Genomic DNA, 16,397 nt, shown 5'->3' with positions numbered 1-16,397 from the left:
AGTTCTCATTTTCTGGGGCACAAGGCTAGGGTCAAGAACCAATAACAATGCAATGACCCTTCTCATCCTCAACAAAAAGTCTACCAATTGGCCCTACATCTTCTGTAGATGCATAGCTAGTCTCTTGGTATTCAATAGAATGTTTCGTTCCATTGGCAATAAGAGATTAGGTAGAAAATTCTCTTATGCAAAAATCCTTGATGATGCTAGATATATGATGCATAGCCCTGAACCTGGACACAAATCTTGTGATGGGTGTACACTATTGGCTCACTTTCAGGCCCGCATTCATTTTTGTGAGTTAGCAATGAAGCAAAAGGAAAAGTATTCCCATTCACTCAGTACTCAAAAAGCAAGAATCTTGTTAGTCTCAAACTCCTGACAGCATAAAAGAATAGAGAATGAGGCCAAACTTTAATCTCATCTCTCTGGCTACGCACATTTTAAAATAGGAAAATGACATTTTTAGGTAAAGTTGCCATATTCTCTCAATTCATCAAGTTTAATTACATCTACTCAGCATATGCACTTAAATAAAAATTTGGCTCTAATCAAAATCCCCCATTCAATAGGAACAACAATTAGGTATATACATCACTGATAATGCATAAAAAGTCACTTCCCAAGAGAATCACCAGCCACTAAAGAAAAAAAGTTGTTTTTTTCTTATTTCAGTCACTTTTGGAATTTGTAAAGGAAAGAAAAAAAAAAAGACACTGCAAAATTTAATTAATTTACACACCACTAAGACAACCAGGCCATCTCTCCTCTTGCATGCTAGAACAACACCCTTCCCACCAAGAGTTGTGATCTGTGTTTCCATACTCAGATCTTCCTGAATCCAATGCCCCAATCATTAGGGAAATTAAGCAATTCATCCTTACAGCTCTTGCTCTAGGGTCCAACCCAATGGAATCATTACTGTATAGAAACTAGCTCACTTAGCCCACCATTGATAACAGACCATCCCTCAACTTTATAGCCTACCAAGGCTATCTACTTTACTCTCTGCCTATCCACAGGGTGCCCATCTCCCTGCCTTTCCACCACCCCAGATTAATAGTTTCCTGGTCACCTTTCCTTTCATGTGGTGTCTTTCTTTATTAAAATGTAACATCTTGAGGGCAGGAACTACCTCTTATTTTTTACAATTTTTATCTCCAGCACACAGCACAAAGTCTGGCACATGATAAACACTTAATAATTGCTTTTTTTTCATTCATTCAAACACGAATTCTGGAAAGTTTTTATTTTAAACATACCATGCTTACAATCTTCATCAGCTTGTCCATAGTTTTTCTGTAAAGCAAAAAATATAAACGTGTTATTTTAAAATTTTGAAGAATTATATTTTGTTTCATAGGTTTCAGCAAAGGAAGTAAAACTTTATGCTTTAAAGTTTAATGTTGCAAATAATCTTCACAGGAAACAGTTAAATGACATAGAGGCAGCTAGACAGTACAGTGAACAGAATATTCTCGTGGAATCAGAAGACCTGCATTCAAATCTGACCTCAGACATTTACTAACTAGGCCAAATCACTTAAGTTTTCTGTTTCCTCCTCTGTAAAAATGGAGAAAATAATAGTATCTATCTCCCCCAGTTGTTGTGAGGAAAAGGGGGATAATATTTATAAGGTGCCTTGCAAATTTTGAAGCATTGTATATGGTATGTACATTATTAATCACAACTAGTTACATGTAAAATGGAGTCATCATCATCACAAACATTTATGTGGCAACCTACTATTGGGAGCTATTGTGCTCACAACAATAAATATTACACCGTTGCTATATTGATATTTTAAAAGGCTCAATAGTAATAGTCAAGGTTCAAAAATGTTACTTGGAAAAAAAATATTTACCAACCAATAATTTTTGTATCAACCAATTCACATATCCCCTGAGCCATGTGATGGGCCAACTGCAGATCACAGTTCATTAAAAAGGGCCTGTTGTTTTTTCACATGGTCCATTATGTTAATAGCTACAAAAGGACACAGTTATCAACATTTACTCACAAGTTGTAAAAATGAGGCAATTCTATACAGAAGACTCTCAATTTTTATGCGTTCTATTTCTGATGGGCACGTCTCTGTGAAGTTTGCCAAGGAATACTGGCCAAGAGAAAGAAGGGCCTCTGTGCAATGTCTCACTGCCACTTCATAGTCCTGCCTTTTAAGAGATTCACATGCTTGTTCACATGATTTTTCAGGTCTTCTGTCTGCCATGACTCAGGAACAAAAATCCTATGGAGGAAAAAAAATTGAGAAGAAATCAAATATACATTATTAATCATAACTAGTTACATTTTAAATGGAGTCATCATCATCAACACTAACATTTATGTAGCATCTACTATGTGGCAGGAACTATACTAAATACTTTACAAATATTATGGGATTTCATATTTTTAGTTGTTACTATACAACGCTGACCCTAGAGAAGCACAAGGCCTGGCATGGACAGCACTAAAAGAAGAGATTAGTACAGAAAAGAAGCAAAGACAACAAAAAGAAAAGACAGCAACAAATATAACTGTTCCCTGAAGAAATATAGTACCCAACTAACCAAATATGAAGAACAAGGACCAAATACCCCAGAATTTATCTTCTCATTTCAAAAGCAAAATGACTCTGGTCTTAGTAATCAGGTCTATTTCATGGGCAATGTCAGGGGGGAAGAAAAAAAAAATCAAAGCAGCTTTAACAGCTGGCCCCCATTAGAGCACAGACCCTTCCCTCCTTTACTAATGAAAATCCAAGTTCAGTCAGTTTTAGAAAGTGACAGATTGGTTCTAACTGGTTTGATCCCTGGGAGCCCCACAATAGGGAGTGGGTGTGTGCAAAGAAGTTATATAGGCAAACAGAGTTCTAAATCTACAATTCACAGTGTGTCACAAAGAACTAACATCAAGAATAGTGGAACCACAGTATGGGTAATAACATTTCAATGACAGTCATCAATCCTCATCATAGGTTGAATTTATTTATAGTATGACTAAACAGTCATAACTCTGTTGCATGTAACAGGACCTGAGTCAATACCAACACTTTTCCCAATGACAAGAATGGTACCCACCTCCTGATGGAGAGGTGATAGATGAATGTGAAGAATGAAGCATTATTTTTTGATATGGTCAATATGAGAATTTGTTTTGTTTGACTATGCTTATGTTACAAGGATTTTCTTTTTCTTCTTTTTTCCAATGGGGTATGAGAGGGAGAAAAAACTAAATGCTTGATGACTGAAAAAAATAAAATAAAATATTTTTTAAAATGACATGGTTTCTATATATTTAGGAACACCCACCTCCTTTTCTAGATCACCATGACTTAGGCATATGACCTCCAATCCCAATCCCACCCCTACTCCCACAGTCCTACAATTATAATGGCCTTATCTCTAGAAGACCTACAGGGACTCATATCAGATATGTATGAAGACTTCGGTAGCTCAGAAACATAAAGTGGGATGAGAGTTTTAGAAAAAGCCTTAGATAGACTCTGTAGGGCAGAAATACTTGAGCCTACACTTGAGCGCTTTGCCCCATCCACATGTCATAATATAGCATTACACACACACGTGTGCACACGCACACACACACACACACAAACATACATACACTCATAAAATGGTCATCTATCCTCTTAGCGACAACACTTTCTAGAAGCTGCATTCACAGATTCTTGCAAAGAAGGATGTCACCACTCTGCCATTCATCATACCATTCCCAAAATGCCCCCATTCCTATTTGGGCTCAGAGCTGCTGCATGTCAGCCACCTGCTCAGATATCACCAGCTAGTCTGCCTATGCCTGTAGAGTTGGGTTAGGGGAAAACCTGACACTACTAAAGTAGAGTTCTTCTGCAAAGCAGGGAAATCCAAGGAGAGAATGCTAAGGTATTTCACAAGACCTGTACAACTGCTAGTTGTCACTGCTCTTGTTGCTATTGTCATTATTATCATCACCTAACTGCCCCTCACACTGGATGGCCATAGAATGTGGAGCAACTGTGGTGGAGCAGCACAGAACCAGTCTACCAAAACAATCTTTTAGTAATTTTACCCCTTCCCTTGACAAACCTTGATCAAGCAAACAGCTCAAAAAAGAACTCTGTCAATAAACACTTAGTAAGTACCTAAGCACTGGGGACATAAATACAAATAAAAGCAAAGACAGTCCTGACCCTCAAAGAGCTTACAATCTAATGGGAGACAATACACAAAAGGAAGCTGAAAAGCAGGTAGGAAACGGTGTACAACTAACTCAGTTTCATTCAATAGGTCAGTGAAATTCCATACCTTAGTCACATAAAAAAGGTCAGAGTGAAGTTCCCTTCCAGGACTTCAAACTAATTTAACTGACTTTGCATAAGTAAATCCTCTGGGAGATCACCAAGTCAAGAAAATTCAATGACCAAAAAATATTCTGCATTGGTCTCACAGAATGGTAACATTTATAGGTCGGTTTGAAGCTCCCTCACTGTTGGGGAGTAGTATCCATTCTTCTTACTCTCACACTCTCTTCTCTTAAAGTCCTGATCTCTGCAGAGTTCAATACATTCTCTGGCAAGATCTTATGTCAGAAAACAGACCTGCCAGCCAGGATTGGTCAATTCCTACCTCCCCCTCTATTACTAGATTAATGAGCTACATCTCAACTTCACGATGTGATTCTTTAAAAAAAAAAAAAAAGCACATTCCATTCCCCAATTGATAAATGGTCAAAGGATACAAATAGGGAGTTTTCAGAGGAAGAATTAAAGTTATCTATAGTCATATGAAAAAATACTCTAAATCACTATTGATTAGAGAGATGCAAATCAAAACAACTCTGAGGTACCACATCACACCTATCAGATTGGCTAACATGACATAATAGGAAGATGATAAATGTCAGAGAAGATGTGGGAGAGTTGGAACACTAATTCATTGTTGGTGGAGCTGCGAGACAATCCAACCACTCTGGAGAGCAATTTGGAACTATGTCCACAGGGCTACAAAAATGTGCATACCTTTTGACCCAGCAATACCATTTCTAGGACTGTATCCCAAAAACATCATAAAAATGGAAAAGGGTCCACATGTACAAAAATATTTATAGCAGCTCTCTTTGTGGTGGCCAAGAACTGGAAATCAAGGGGAAACCCATCAATTGGGGAATGGTTAAACAAGTTGTGGTATATGAATGTAATGGAACACTATTGTGCTATAAGAAATGATGAACAGGAAGACTTCAGAGAGGCCTGGAAGGACTAATATGAACTGATTTCGAGTGAAAGGAGCAGAACCAGGAGATCACTGTACACAGTAACAACCACAGAGTGCGAGGCATTTTTCTGGTAGACTTAGCCTTGCACAGCAATGCAAGGACCTAAAACATTTCCAAAGGACTCGAGGCAAAATGCCATCCACATCCAGAGAAAGAACTATGGAATTGGAAAGCAGAATGAAGCAGAATATTTTCTCTTGTGTTATGTTTTGTTTTGTTTGGGTTTTTCTCATGGTTTCTCCCATTCTAAAATGATTTCTTCTATGCAACATGATTAATGTGAAAATGCATTTAATAAGAACATATGTGTAGAACCCATATAAAATTGCATGCCATCTCAGGGAGAGAGGGAGAGAAGGGAGAGGGAGAGAAAATCTAATACTTATGGAAGTGCTTACAGAAAACTGAAAACTAAAAAAATTTTTTTAAAGTTAAAAAAAAAAAGAAACTTTAAAAAACACACATGCAAGTCCATTTCTAATTTACTAACCGTTTATTTTTATTTTCTTTATTCTATCAGTACAACTTTCCTAGGACCATCAGTAACAATCACAGAATGCGAGCCCTGGAGTTACCCTTATTCTGTCATCATTTTTGGATGAATTAGTAGGTTAATTCCACAGAGTCAGTGAAGACCCCCTCCCAGTCCCACTGAGAGGACTTCCTATATAAGGTCCCTCCACATAATCCTTTCCCACTTCAGATGCAAGACTATTCTGGACCAATTCTGCTCGCTATACCAAATGCTCAGAAACAGACCTAATACAAGCCAGTCCAAAGGTTACAGGATGGAATTAGAATTAAATGAATCACTCACAGATCATGTAAATTTTAACAAAGAGATTTACTCAATAATGACATGGAAAGATTGACCAGAAAGTATATGGCATTAACTCACTTGGATACAAATCCCCTCCAAGTTGGTCAGAAGAGGACATCCATGTACACAAATGTGGGGATTCTGTCAAGCCTGAATCAGTCAATCAAGAAATATTTATTAGGGACCTACTATGTGCCAGGCATTATGCCAAGCACTGGAGATACAAAGAAAAGTAAAAGACAATCCTTATTGTCAAGGAGAGTCTAATGGGCAAGCCATGTCTACAAGTATGTACAAACAACAAGCGATATACAGGAAAAATCACAAATAATCAACAGAGAATACATTCAAATTAAGGAGTATGGGGAAAAGTTTTCTGTACAAAGTGGGATTTTTAACTAGGACTTGAACAAAGTCAGGATCAGAAGGAGGTAATAAGCATTTATATAGTGCCTAGTATGAGCCAGGCACTGTGACAAATACTTTACAAATATCTGATTGTCACAACAATCCTGTGAGGTACATGCTATTATTATTTCCACAGAGAGGCTATGTGACTTGCCCTGGATCAAAGAGCTTGTAAGGGTCTACGGTCAAATTTTAACTTAGGTCGTCCCGACTCCAGGTTCAGTGCTCAATCCAGTGCCAAAGATAGGAGGAAAAGATAAGGAAGAAGAGCAATCCAGGCACAGAAGAACAACCAGTGAAAATGCCCTGGGTCAGAAAATAGAGTGTCTTGCACAAGGAGGTCACTCATTATCAACTCACTATCCTACTCTCCACAGCAATTTTTCCAAACCCTCTCATCCTTCCTCAAACCTTCAACAGTTCCCCTCTCCCCACTTTCTTAGTTGAAAGAATTTTGCCAGAAAAAACTGAGCCCATTTGCCATGCATGAGCTCCCTCTTCTCCTCTCTTTACCATTTCCTATGTCTCTCTGGATGAAAGGGCCCTACTCCTTCCCACTGCCTACAAAAATGTCCATGTCTCCCCCGTTCTGAAAAACACCTCACTTGACCCTTCCATTCCTACTATCATCCTATATCTTGTCTGCCCTTTGTAGTTAAACTCCTTGAAAAGGCTATCTATAACAGGGGCCTTTATTGTCTCTCCTCTTACTCTCTTCTTAACCCCTTACAATCCAATTTCCAACATCATCATTCACCAAAAAAATTCTCTCCAAAATTACTAAAGTTTTCTTAGTTGCCAAATCTAATGGCCTTTTCTCAATCCACATTCTCCTTGACCTCTTTGTAGCCTTTGATGCTATTGATCACTCTCTCCTCCATGATACTTTCTTCTTTCTAGATTTTCAGGACACCACTCTCTTCCAGTTCTTCTCCAAGCTACCTGACTGCCCTGCTGGATCATGTCCTCTGGGTGCCCCTCAGGACTCTATCCTGGACCCTTTTCTCACAACAAACTATATCCTTTATCCATTTGCTGGTTCCACATTTGGATGGTGTGGTGACAGCTAATGGAGCACCTGTGTTTTCTTGGTGTTAACTGTTAGACCAAAATCAGCACAAGCAGCAGAGAATTGATCCATACTTCGTTGCATTTCAGTTTCAGAGATTGCATTGAGTATACAATCATCTGCAAACAGAAAATCATGCACCTACACACCGTCCACTTTGGTTTTGGCTTGTACTCTTTTCAAGTTGAAACACTCACCATCAGTGTGGTTGCTAACCTTGATGTTGTGTTCATCCTCACTGAAAGCATTTGACAACATAGCTGAAAACATCATGCGAAAAAGCATGGAAAGAAGCACACAGCCTTGTTCCACTCCATTGGTGACTGGGAAGGCACGAGAGCACTGCCCATTATCCAGAACCCAAGCAAGCATGTTGTCATGAAATTGACATACAATGCTGATCCATCAGTTACAGCAAATGGAGAAGTTTTGAATGCTGTGGATAAGTTAGCTTGTACATCCAGGGATGTACACATTGATAATAAGGTTGACACACACATTGCCAAAGTTAGTTAGCTCAGTGTTTGGAAAGCTCCAAAGGAAAACACAGGAGAGAAGAGGTGTTAGACTAACTACCAAACTGAAGGTCTACAGAACCATTGTGCTGACCTCACTGTTGTATGCCTGTGAAACCTGTACAGTATACCAGCACCATGGCAGGTGATTGAATTTCTTCCATTTGAATTGTCTTAGGAAAATCCTGAAGATTACCTGGCAGGATAAGGCACCAGACACTGAGGTCCTTACTCCAACTAAACTGCCAAGCATTCAAACTCTGCTTCAGAGAGTAGAACTCCGATGGATTGGCCGTGTTGTTCCAATGCAAAACATATGCTTGCCAAAAAGGCTATTTTTATTGAAAACTCACACAGGACAAGCATTCATATGGTGGTCAGAAGAAGCGATACAAGAACACTCGCAAGGTATCTCTTAACAACTTTAGAATTGATTCTGCGACATGGGAGACACTGGCACAGGACCGTTCAGCATGGTGTGCTGACATCAGAGAAGGTGAAGTGCTCTATGAGCAAAGTAGAATTGAAACAGCTCAGAGGAAATGCAGGATGCACAAATTTAGAGTATCGCCTCCAAATGTACATGCAGACTATTTGTGCCCAACCTGTGGTAGAGCATTCCAAGCTCATATTGGTCTGATCAGTCACAGTATGACACACTGAAACTTGACTCTAGCATAGTGATGTCATTTTGGTCCTCTTTAAGAACAAAGGACAACAACAAGAGGGCAACACATCCTCCAAGTCCCTCAGGCTCACAATCTAGAAGTCATCCTGGCTTCCTTATTCTCTCCCTCCCCCATATCCAAGCTGTTTCCAAAGCCTGTTGATTTTCCCTTCACAACACCTCTCAAACAGCCCCTTTGTCTCTTCTGACATTGCCATTACTGCAACAGAGGATTTTATTACCTTCTTGGATTATTCTCAATAGCCTGCTGGTCCAACTGCCTGCCTCTAGTCTCTCAACCCCTCCAATCCATCTTCCATTTGGTCACTAAAGCAATCTTCCTAAAGTGCAAGTCTGACCATGTCACTCACCTACTCAATAAATTCCAAAGTTTTCCTATTGCTCCCAGGAGCAAATGCAAAATGTTTGACATTCAAAGCCCTTCAAAAGTCAGTCTTCTTATACCTTACTCCCTTCCACACACTACTTGATCCAATCACACTGGCCTCCTAGCTGTTCCACCAAGAAAACACTATTGCTTGACTCTAGGCATTTTCTCTGGATATACTCCATGCCTTTAACATTCTCATTCCTCAATTCCACTTAAGAACTTTCCTGACTTCCATGAAGTCCCAACTAAAATCCCATCTTTTACTGGAAGCCTCCCCAAACTCCTTATAATTCTAATGCCTCCCCTCTATTAATTATTTCCTATTTATCCTGTATAAATCTTGTTTGCATAAATTTGCTTGCTGTCTCTACAATTAAATTGTAAACTCTTTAAGGGCAGGGACTGTCCTTTGCTTCTTTTTTTGTATCCTCAGGTTTTAGCACAGTGTCTGGCACATAGAAGGTACTTAATAAATATGTATTGATTGATTGTTACTGAATACAGAGCACGCTGGAAGGTTGGAGGAAGAAGAGGTATAAGGTATAAGAAAACTAGGGGTCAAGTTACAAAGGGCTCTGAACTCTAAATGAGAACATTTTATATTTGCTCTTGGAGACGATAGAAAGCTACTAGAGTTTATTGCATTGGGGAGATTTCAACCACTTGCACAGTTATATCAAATGTTCCAGCCTGGCTCGCATGGACCTGTCAAGTGTAAAGGATTATTTCATTGCCTTTTAAAGGGATGATGAGAGCAGAACCAGGGAACAGAACTAGAAGAACATTGTACACAGTAAGTAATATTGTAAAGATGATCAACTGTGAAAGACTTAGCTACTTTGATCAAGACAATGATCCAAAACATTAATAAAGGTCAGATGATGAAAGACCAAAATGGCTGGACTACAGAGTACCTGGAAAAGTAATGCGTAGAAAGGGACATGGTGGTGAAAAGTTTTATATGCCAAAACAAGGTTGTATTTGAACCTAAAAATTATAGGGAGCCAAGAAAACCACTTTGTCAGCCGTATGGAAGATGAACTAGAGTGGGAAGAGAATCCAGCATCCGAAGGCACCAGCAACAGTCCAAAAATACAGATCATATGGTGTGACTTCAGGTGGTGGCTACGAAAGGGAAGAATGAGATGCATGAAGAGATGTTGTAACAAAAGAAATAAAAAGATGCAACAACTGAATGTGAAGTGAGTGAGGAGGAGTTGAGTCCAAGTTGAGTCCAAGGCTGCAAACCTGAGCAACTAAAGGAGAGTAGTATCCTCACCAGAGATAGGAAAGTTGGAGAGATTTGATGGGGAAAGATAATCAGCTGTTTTAGACATGTTGAGTTTTAGATGCCTATAAGACATCCAGGATGAAATGTCCAATAGAAAGATGATGATCAGACAAGAGCTCAGGAGAGAGACTAAGCTGGATATACAGACATAGGAATCATCTGTATCAAGATGATAATGCCCCTATTATATGTACAAAGAGATCTTTGCTTTTTAGAATTTTCTAACTATAAGTGGCTGGAAAAAATATATATGCATATACATATATTTACACAGTTATCATAAGTAAGGACTTTTTCCCCTTGGAAAATCTTAACATATGTCAGAGACAGGTCTTTGCCTATTCAAAAGGAAAAGCTAGGGAGTCATTGAAGGATCTGCCATGCCATCCTAACATAAATCTAGACACAGACTTGGAAGACCACAGCATTCCACCATCACCCCTTTCTCAAGCTGATATAAAGATCATCTAATAAAGATTTGCACATATAAGAAAATGGGAGAGAAGAGAAGGAAATAAGCATTTATATACCATCTACTATATGCATGACACAAAGTGCTTTTTGCATATATTATCTCATTTGATTTTCACTGTAACTCTGAAAGTTAGGCATAAGTATTATCTCCATTTTACAGGTGAGGAAATTGAAGTAAACAGAGGTTAAGTAATTTGTCCAGAGTCACACAGCTAGTAAATGTCTGAGGCCAAATTTGAACTCAGGCAGGTCTTCCTGACTCCAGGTCCAGTGTTCTATCCACTGTGCCAAGAGCTATTTAATATAAGTCTTGTGCATGGACATCTTCCTTTCCTCTCTCTAGTATGGCTACTAGGTTACCATATAACATTTGGAGAGACATTTGGCACCATATGTAAGTAATTAAATGATTAGAAGACACAGATCGAGTCTCCTCACTAAAATTACTCAGAAAGAGCCCTCATCCTAATTACTATAGTGAGGATCTCTGACTTTTCACTAAATCAAATCCTATCAATTCCTTTTGTGTCTTAAAGGACAAAACGTTGGAATTGATTGCATGTCAGGGGAGACACTGGCAAAGGACCACACAGCGTGATGTGACAACATCAAAGAAAGCACTGTGCTCTGAGCAAAGGAGAATTTCAGTAGCTCAAAAGAAATGTGAGATGTACACATTTAGAGACATCTCCACTCTAGGCATTCATATGGACTATTTATGCCTGACCACTGGTAGAACCTTTTGAGATCATATTGGTCTGATCTGCCAGTTGACTCCAATATAGAAATGTCATTTTGGTCCTCTTCAAGAATAAAGAATAACCATTTAGTAATTTTCTTATCTCCACTCTCTCCCCACTTTCTACATACCACTGAAGAAGTATGCTTTCATAAGAAGTTATTCCCTATTTTAAGAATATACAATAGCTTCTTAAATGGATAGTAGTGTACAGTAAAGAAAAATATTCTTAAATAGTCTTTAAAAAGTTAAGTTCTAGTGCTGGGCTGGCCGCCAACTATGTAGCCTTCCAAAAATCATTTATCCTCTCCAGGTCTGTTTCATGCTGGGGGAGTTTGACTAGATAAACTCTTAAGTTCTCTTCCAACTCTAAAATCCTACAAAATATCCCCATATTATCAAATAAAGGCCTCTTCTGTATTATATTCAAGTCCTCCATCAACTGAATCCAACTTAACTATCCACTAATTTCTCAGTATTATCAAACAATGAAGACTTGCTCCAATTTGGCTAATCTTCTTAACATGCCCAAGATGTATTATGCTCATACTTTTCTCAGTGTCTTTAGTTCGAACTATTCCTCCCAAAATTAAATTATTTCTCCTCTCTTGCTCTTCACTAATTTAAATACTAACTACTCTTCTTTCTCCTCCACAAAGACTTTTTTGACTAACCCTACCTGAAGTTTCACTTCTCTGAATTCCTATAATATATACCACACAATCTAGTATGATTATATATAGCCTTGTATTATTCTCTAATTGTTCCACAATCATAGCTATCCAAAGACAGTGTTCTCTGCTCCATAAATTCCATTAAGGACAAAAAAAAAAAACCACAGCAAAGTACTACAGCCAAGAATGGTCTGAGAATGTCCGCTGCTTCTAGTTTCCATGGAGGTCAATGAGGACAGTGAGAGCATATGGTGTTCTCTAATCACAGTATGAAATTGAGAGAACAGGGTATTTAAATGCCCCAAGATTATATTTATGCCACTTGTTTAACTGGATCCTTGTCTTCTCACACCACACTTGTAGCTTGTAACTCAGACTGCTTCTTGTCACTCCCACTCTTAGATCTTCCTGATAATCTCTGGTTTTTACCCTACTTTTATTTGAGATATCACCTTCTGCCTCTGGCCTCTTGTGCCAGGCTCCTGGTAAGGGCAATGTGCTCTATGTGTCTGGATACTTGCCCAGTACAGTATAATGGATATTGCATGCCTTCTGAAAAGGTGGGGGAGGGGCTGGTAGAAGAGAAATTGAAACTTTAACACTCATTTAAAAATTTTTTGAGTTCCTTACATTAAAGACTAATTATAAAGAACTCAAAATAATTTTAAATGAATTAAAATAGTAAAGCATAGTTTTTTTAAAGGAGAAAGGAAGAAAAGGAGGAAGGAAGGAAGGAAGGAAGGAAGGAAGGAAGGAAGGAAGGAAGGAAGGAAGGAAGAGAGGAAGGAAGGAAGGAAGGAAGGAAGGAAGGAAGGAAGGAAGGAAGGGAGGGAGAAACTTGCCTATCAGGCAGAGAAAGTGAGGATTCCATCGATACTATGACCTGTCCAGCCAAGGCCAAGGCTAGACCCTAGCCATGTGGGTAATAGGAGAGGAACACACCATCTTCCATTTTTGTATTTCCTATAGTCTCCAGGATCTTGCTAGACACAAAGTAGGTGTTCAATAAATGCTTACTGACTGAATGATCAAGACTACTGTCAATTCAGGCTTTACTTACCGTATTATGTGCAAAGGATTGGGTGCCTGAAAAATATATCTCTCTCAGAACACAGCTATTAAGACACTATTACACCATTTCTTCATCTTTCAAATGTCAAGTTATGGACCAGCACTATTTTCAAATATTATCAGAAGAATGTTATAGTTACAAAAATTAAACTATGGTCAAAGTCTAGATGTCTCCCTGAGAAATCTAACTAACTATATGTAAGTAAAAACCAGTAGGTAATATTCTAAGATATCTATTTAGAAAAACAACATTAATTAAAGGTCTATTTTTTGTGTTTATTTTTAAAATTCAGTCTCATTATTTCCATAGACCTTGTCTATATGGATATGTTATCAATGAATATGTTATTGCATCAATATGGGTAGATTTCCCCCTCAAACAACACAGATCACAACCTATCCATTCCTTCTTGGCCAGGGCTACTCTCATCAATGTTCTCAAGTAAAAACACAAAAGGAGGTCCTCGTGAAATATGTTGCATCATGCTCCCATCCACCACATGCCCCTTAATTGCTCTTTGGGTTGATCCTCAACCTTCATTAAGATATTCCAGGCCTTGAAATTATATAGCACCATAATTTGTTTTCTTTTTTAGACCTGTGATTTTAATTGTGGAGGAAGATCTTGGTGAAAAAATTCCCTCCACCAAAGCAGATCAGCTGCTCTTCTACAATTTCTAGTCTTAGAAAATCCCATGTTACACTGAGGGTATACCCAGGTTCACATAGAATATGTCAGAGACAGGACCTCAACCCAATTTTTGCCTGACTCTGTATCTATACAATGCCATTAGATTGTAAGCTTCTTGAAAGCAGAAACTGTCTTTTGTCCTTCTTTGTATTCCTCAGGGTTAGCAGAGTGCCTGGGATATAGCATGTGAAAAAAAATGTTTGTTAATTAGGTTTTTTATTGTCTCTGGAAGAATAATGATTTTTGATTTGTTTGTTTTTTCAGTGGAACCTGTTTCAGGCAAAGAGATTGTTGACTTAATGCTTAAACTGAACATTTTTCCAAAGGTGATATGGCCCAATCAACTCCTGCTGAATTCTGCAATCAGCTCACTGAGCTTTTGCAGTGTCTGTATGAAATATATGTACTAATGGATGTGATCTAAGGGCTATCCATGTGGCTATGTGGCAAAGTCTGGACAAAAAGCATTCGTTGCTCACTTGGGTACTTTGATGGCTAGTTAAGCCAAACTCTCAAGTGATTATGGATCCAATTCAATTCCATCCAACAAAATAAGCATTTTGTAAGCATGTGCTCTGTGCAAGGTACTAAACAGAGTTCTAAAAGTCTTAACGCAATTTTAACCTGTTCAACCTACTATTACTATTGTTCAGGGCACCCATTTTGCTTCAAGGTCATTGTTACTGTAAAATATCCTGCTACAAATATTTTTATATATATGTGACTTTTTCCCAGTCTTTAAAACTGTTATCTAATCTCCAAATAATTCCTACTGTGATCTGGAAAATATATTACAGAATCAATAATTCTACTTTTCTGTCTTCAAGTTTATGAGGTTTTTATACCCTGATACATCGTCAATTGTTGTAAAGATGCCATTCATTGATGAAAAATACATATTCCTTTCTATTACCAATCCATAACTGCCAGGGGGTCTATCATAGCTAACTTTTCTAATACTGCATGCAGGCTCTTAACTTCTTTATTGTTTATTTTTGGGTTAGATTTCTCTGTGTCTAAAAGGGGTACATGATATATCCCACATTAAAAGTTTGACTGATTATTTCTCCCTGTAATTCATTTAACTTTTAAGTATTCAGATGCTACACCATCCACTGAATATTTTTGCATTAATGTTAATTCACTGTCTATAGGTACCTTTCAGGAATATATAATTTCTCTGTATATCTCTCTTAGTCAAGTCTATTTTTGCTACTGGAACAAGCAATTTTCTAAGAAAGAAATGCAGGTTATCAACAGCCAGATGAAAAAATGTTTCAAGAACGGTTGGACCAATTCACAACTCAATCAATAGTGAATTAATGGGCCTATTATTCAGCAGCTCCTGCAAAAATTGTCATTTTCCTTTTTTGTCCATTTTTCTAATTTGATAAGAGTGTGAGTTGGAACCTCAGAGTTGTTTTAATTTTTACTTCTCTAATAATTTGGAGCATTTTTTGATATAGATGTGCATATCCTTTGATCCAGTTAAACTATTACAGTGTTAATATCTTAAAGAAATAAAATAATGAAGAAAAGGACTCAGATGAACAAAAATACTTATAGCAACTCTTCTTGTAAAGTATAAAGTAAGGGGATGCCATCAGTTTGGGAATGGTTGAATGAATAACGGCATTATGAATGCAATGGAATATTATTACACCATAAGAAAGGGACAATTTCAGAGAAACCTAGGAAGAACTGTATTAAATGATACAGATAGAAGTGAGCAAAATCAGGGCAATTTATACAATAACAACATGAAGAAAAATAACTTTGAAAATCTTACTAAGTCTGGCCAATGCAACGACCAACTATAATTCCAGAGGATTATGGTTCTACCTGATAGAGATGTGATGGACTCAAGATGTTAAATGGGATATGCATTTCAGGTTTCACAAATGCAGAAATTTGTTTTGCTAGACTATGCATATTTGTTATGAGTGTGATATTGCTTTTCATACTATGATGGTGAAGGGAGTTGGGGGAATAAATGCATTCTAACTAGGAAAAAAAGGGTTTAAAGACATCAAAAAATATGACTGAGGGAGTCAGAGGATGTAGGTTTAAATCCCTTGTCAGGTGCTGTAAGGTTTTGAGAAAGTGTATACACTCCCTTTCTGTGTAATGTTTTCAGTGCACACAATGAAATACAGAGAAAAACAAATTGACCCAATTATATTGAAATATCATTATCAAAATATTTTTTTTTAATAGGTTCATGGACCTCATAGAAGCCCTGTTCTTGATTTATGAAGTTGGGAAGAATAAGTCAATGGAAGATCATAGGATAATAAAACACAAATAAATAAA

General features: G+C 37.8%; 1 protein-coding gene across 7 annotated transcripts in view; it reads right to left on the bottom strand.

Annotated features, from left to right (window-relative positions):
- Positions 1-16,397, bottom strand: part of HELZ (helicase with zinc finger) — a 249,829-nt gene that overhangs the window by 190,493 nt on the left and 42,939 nt on the right. For 5 of the 7 annotated variants that reach the window (XM_072645464.1, XM_072645471.1, XM_072645469.1 and 2 more), the window contains 2 exons: positions 2,021-2,248; positions 1,263-1,299 (listed from right to left, as the gene is read on the bottom strand). In XM_072645464.1, the coding sequence (XP_072501565.1) occupies positions 1,263-1,299; positions 2,021-2,230 (247 nt within the window). In that variant the 5' untranslated portion in view covers positions 2,231-2,248. Of the gene's footprint in view, positions 1-1,262; positions 1,300-2,020; positions 2,249-3,080; positions 3,247-16,397 lie in introns of all 7 variants that reach the window. The other 2 variants (XM_072645466.1, XM_072645467.1) reach the window with 1 other exon arrangement.

Source organism: Notamacropus eugenii, chromosome 2 (assembly GCF_028372415.1).
Source record: "Notamacropus eugenii isolate mMacEug1 chromosome 2, mMacEug1.pri_v2, whole genome shotgun sequence".
Taxonomy (NCBI): domain Eukaryota; kingdom Metazoa; phylum Chordata; class Mammalia; order Diprotodontia; family Macropodidae; genus Notamacropus; species Notamacropus eugenii.
This window is presented reverse-complemented; position numbering and strand designations above follow the sequence as displayed.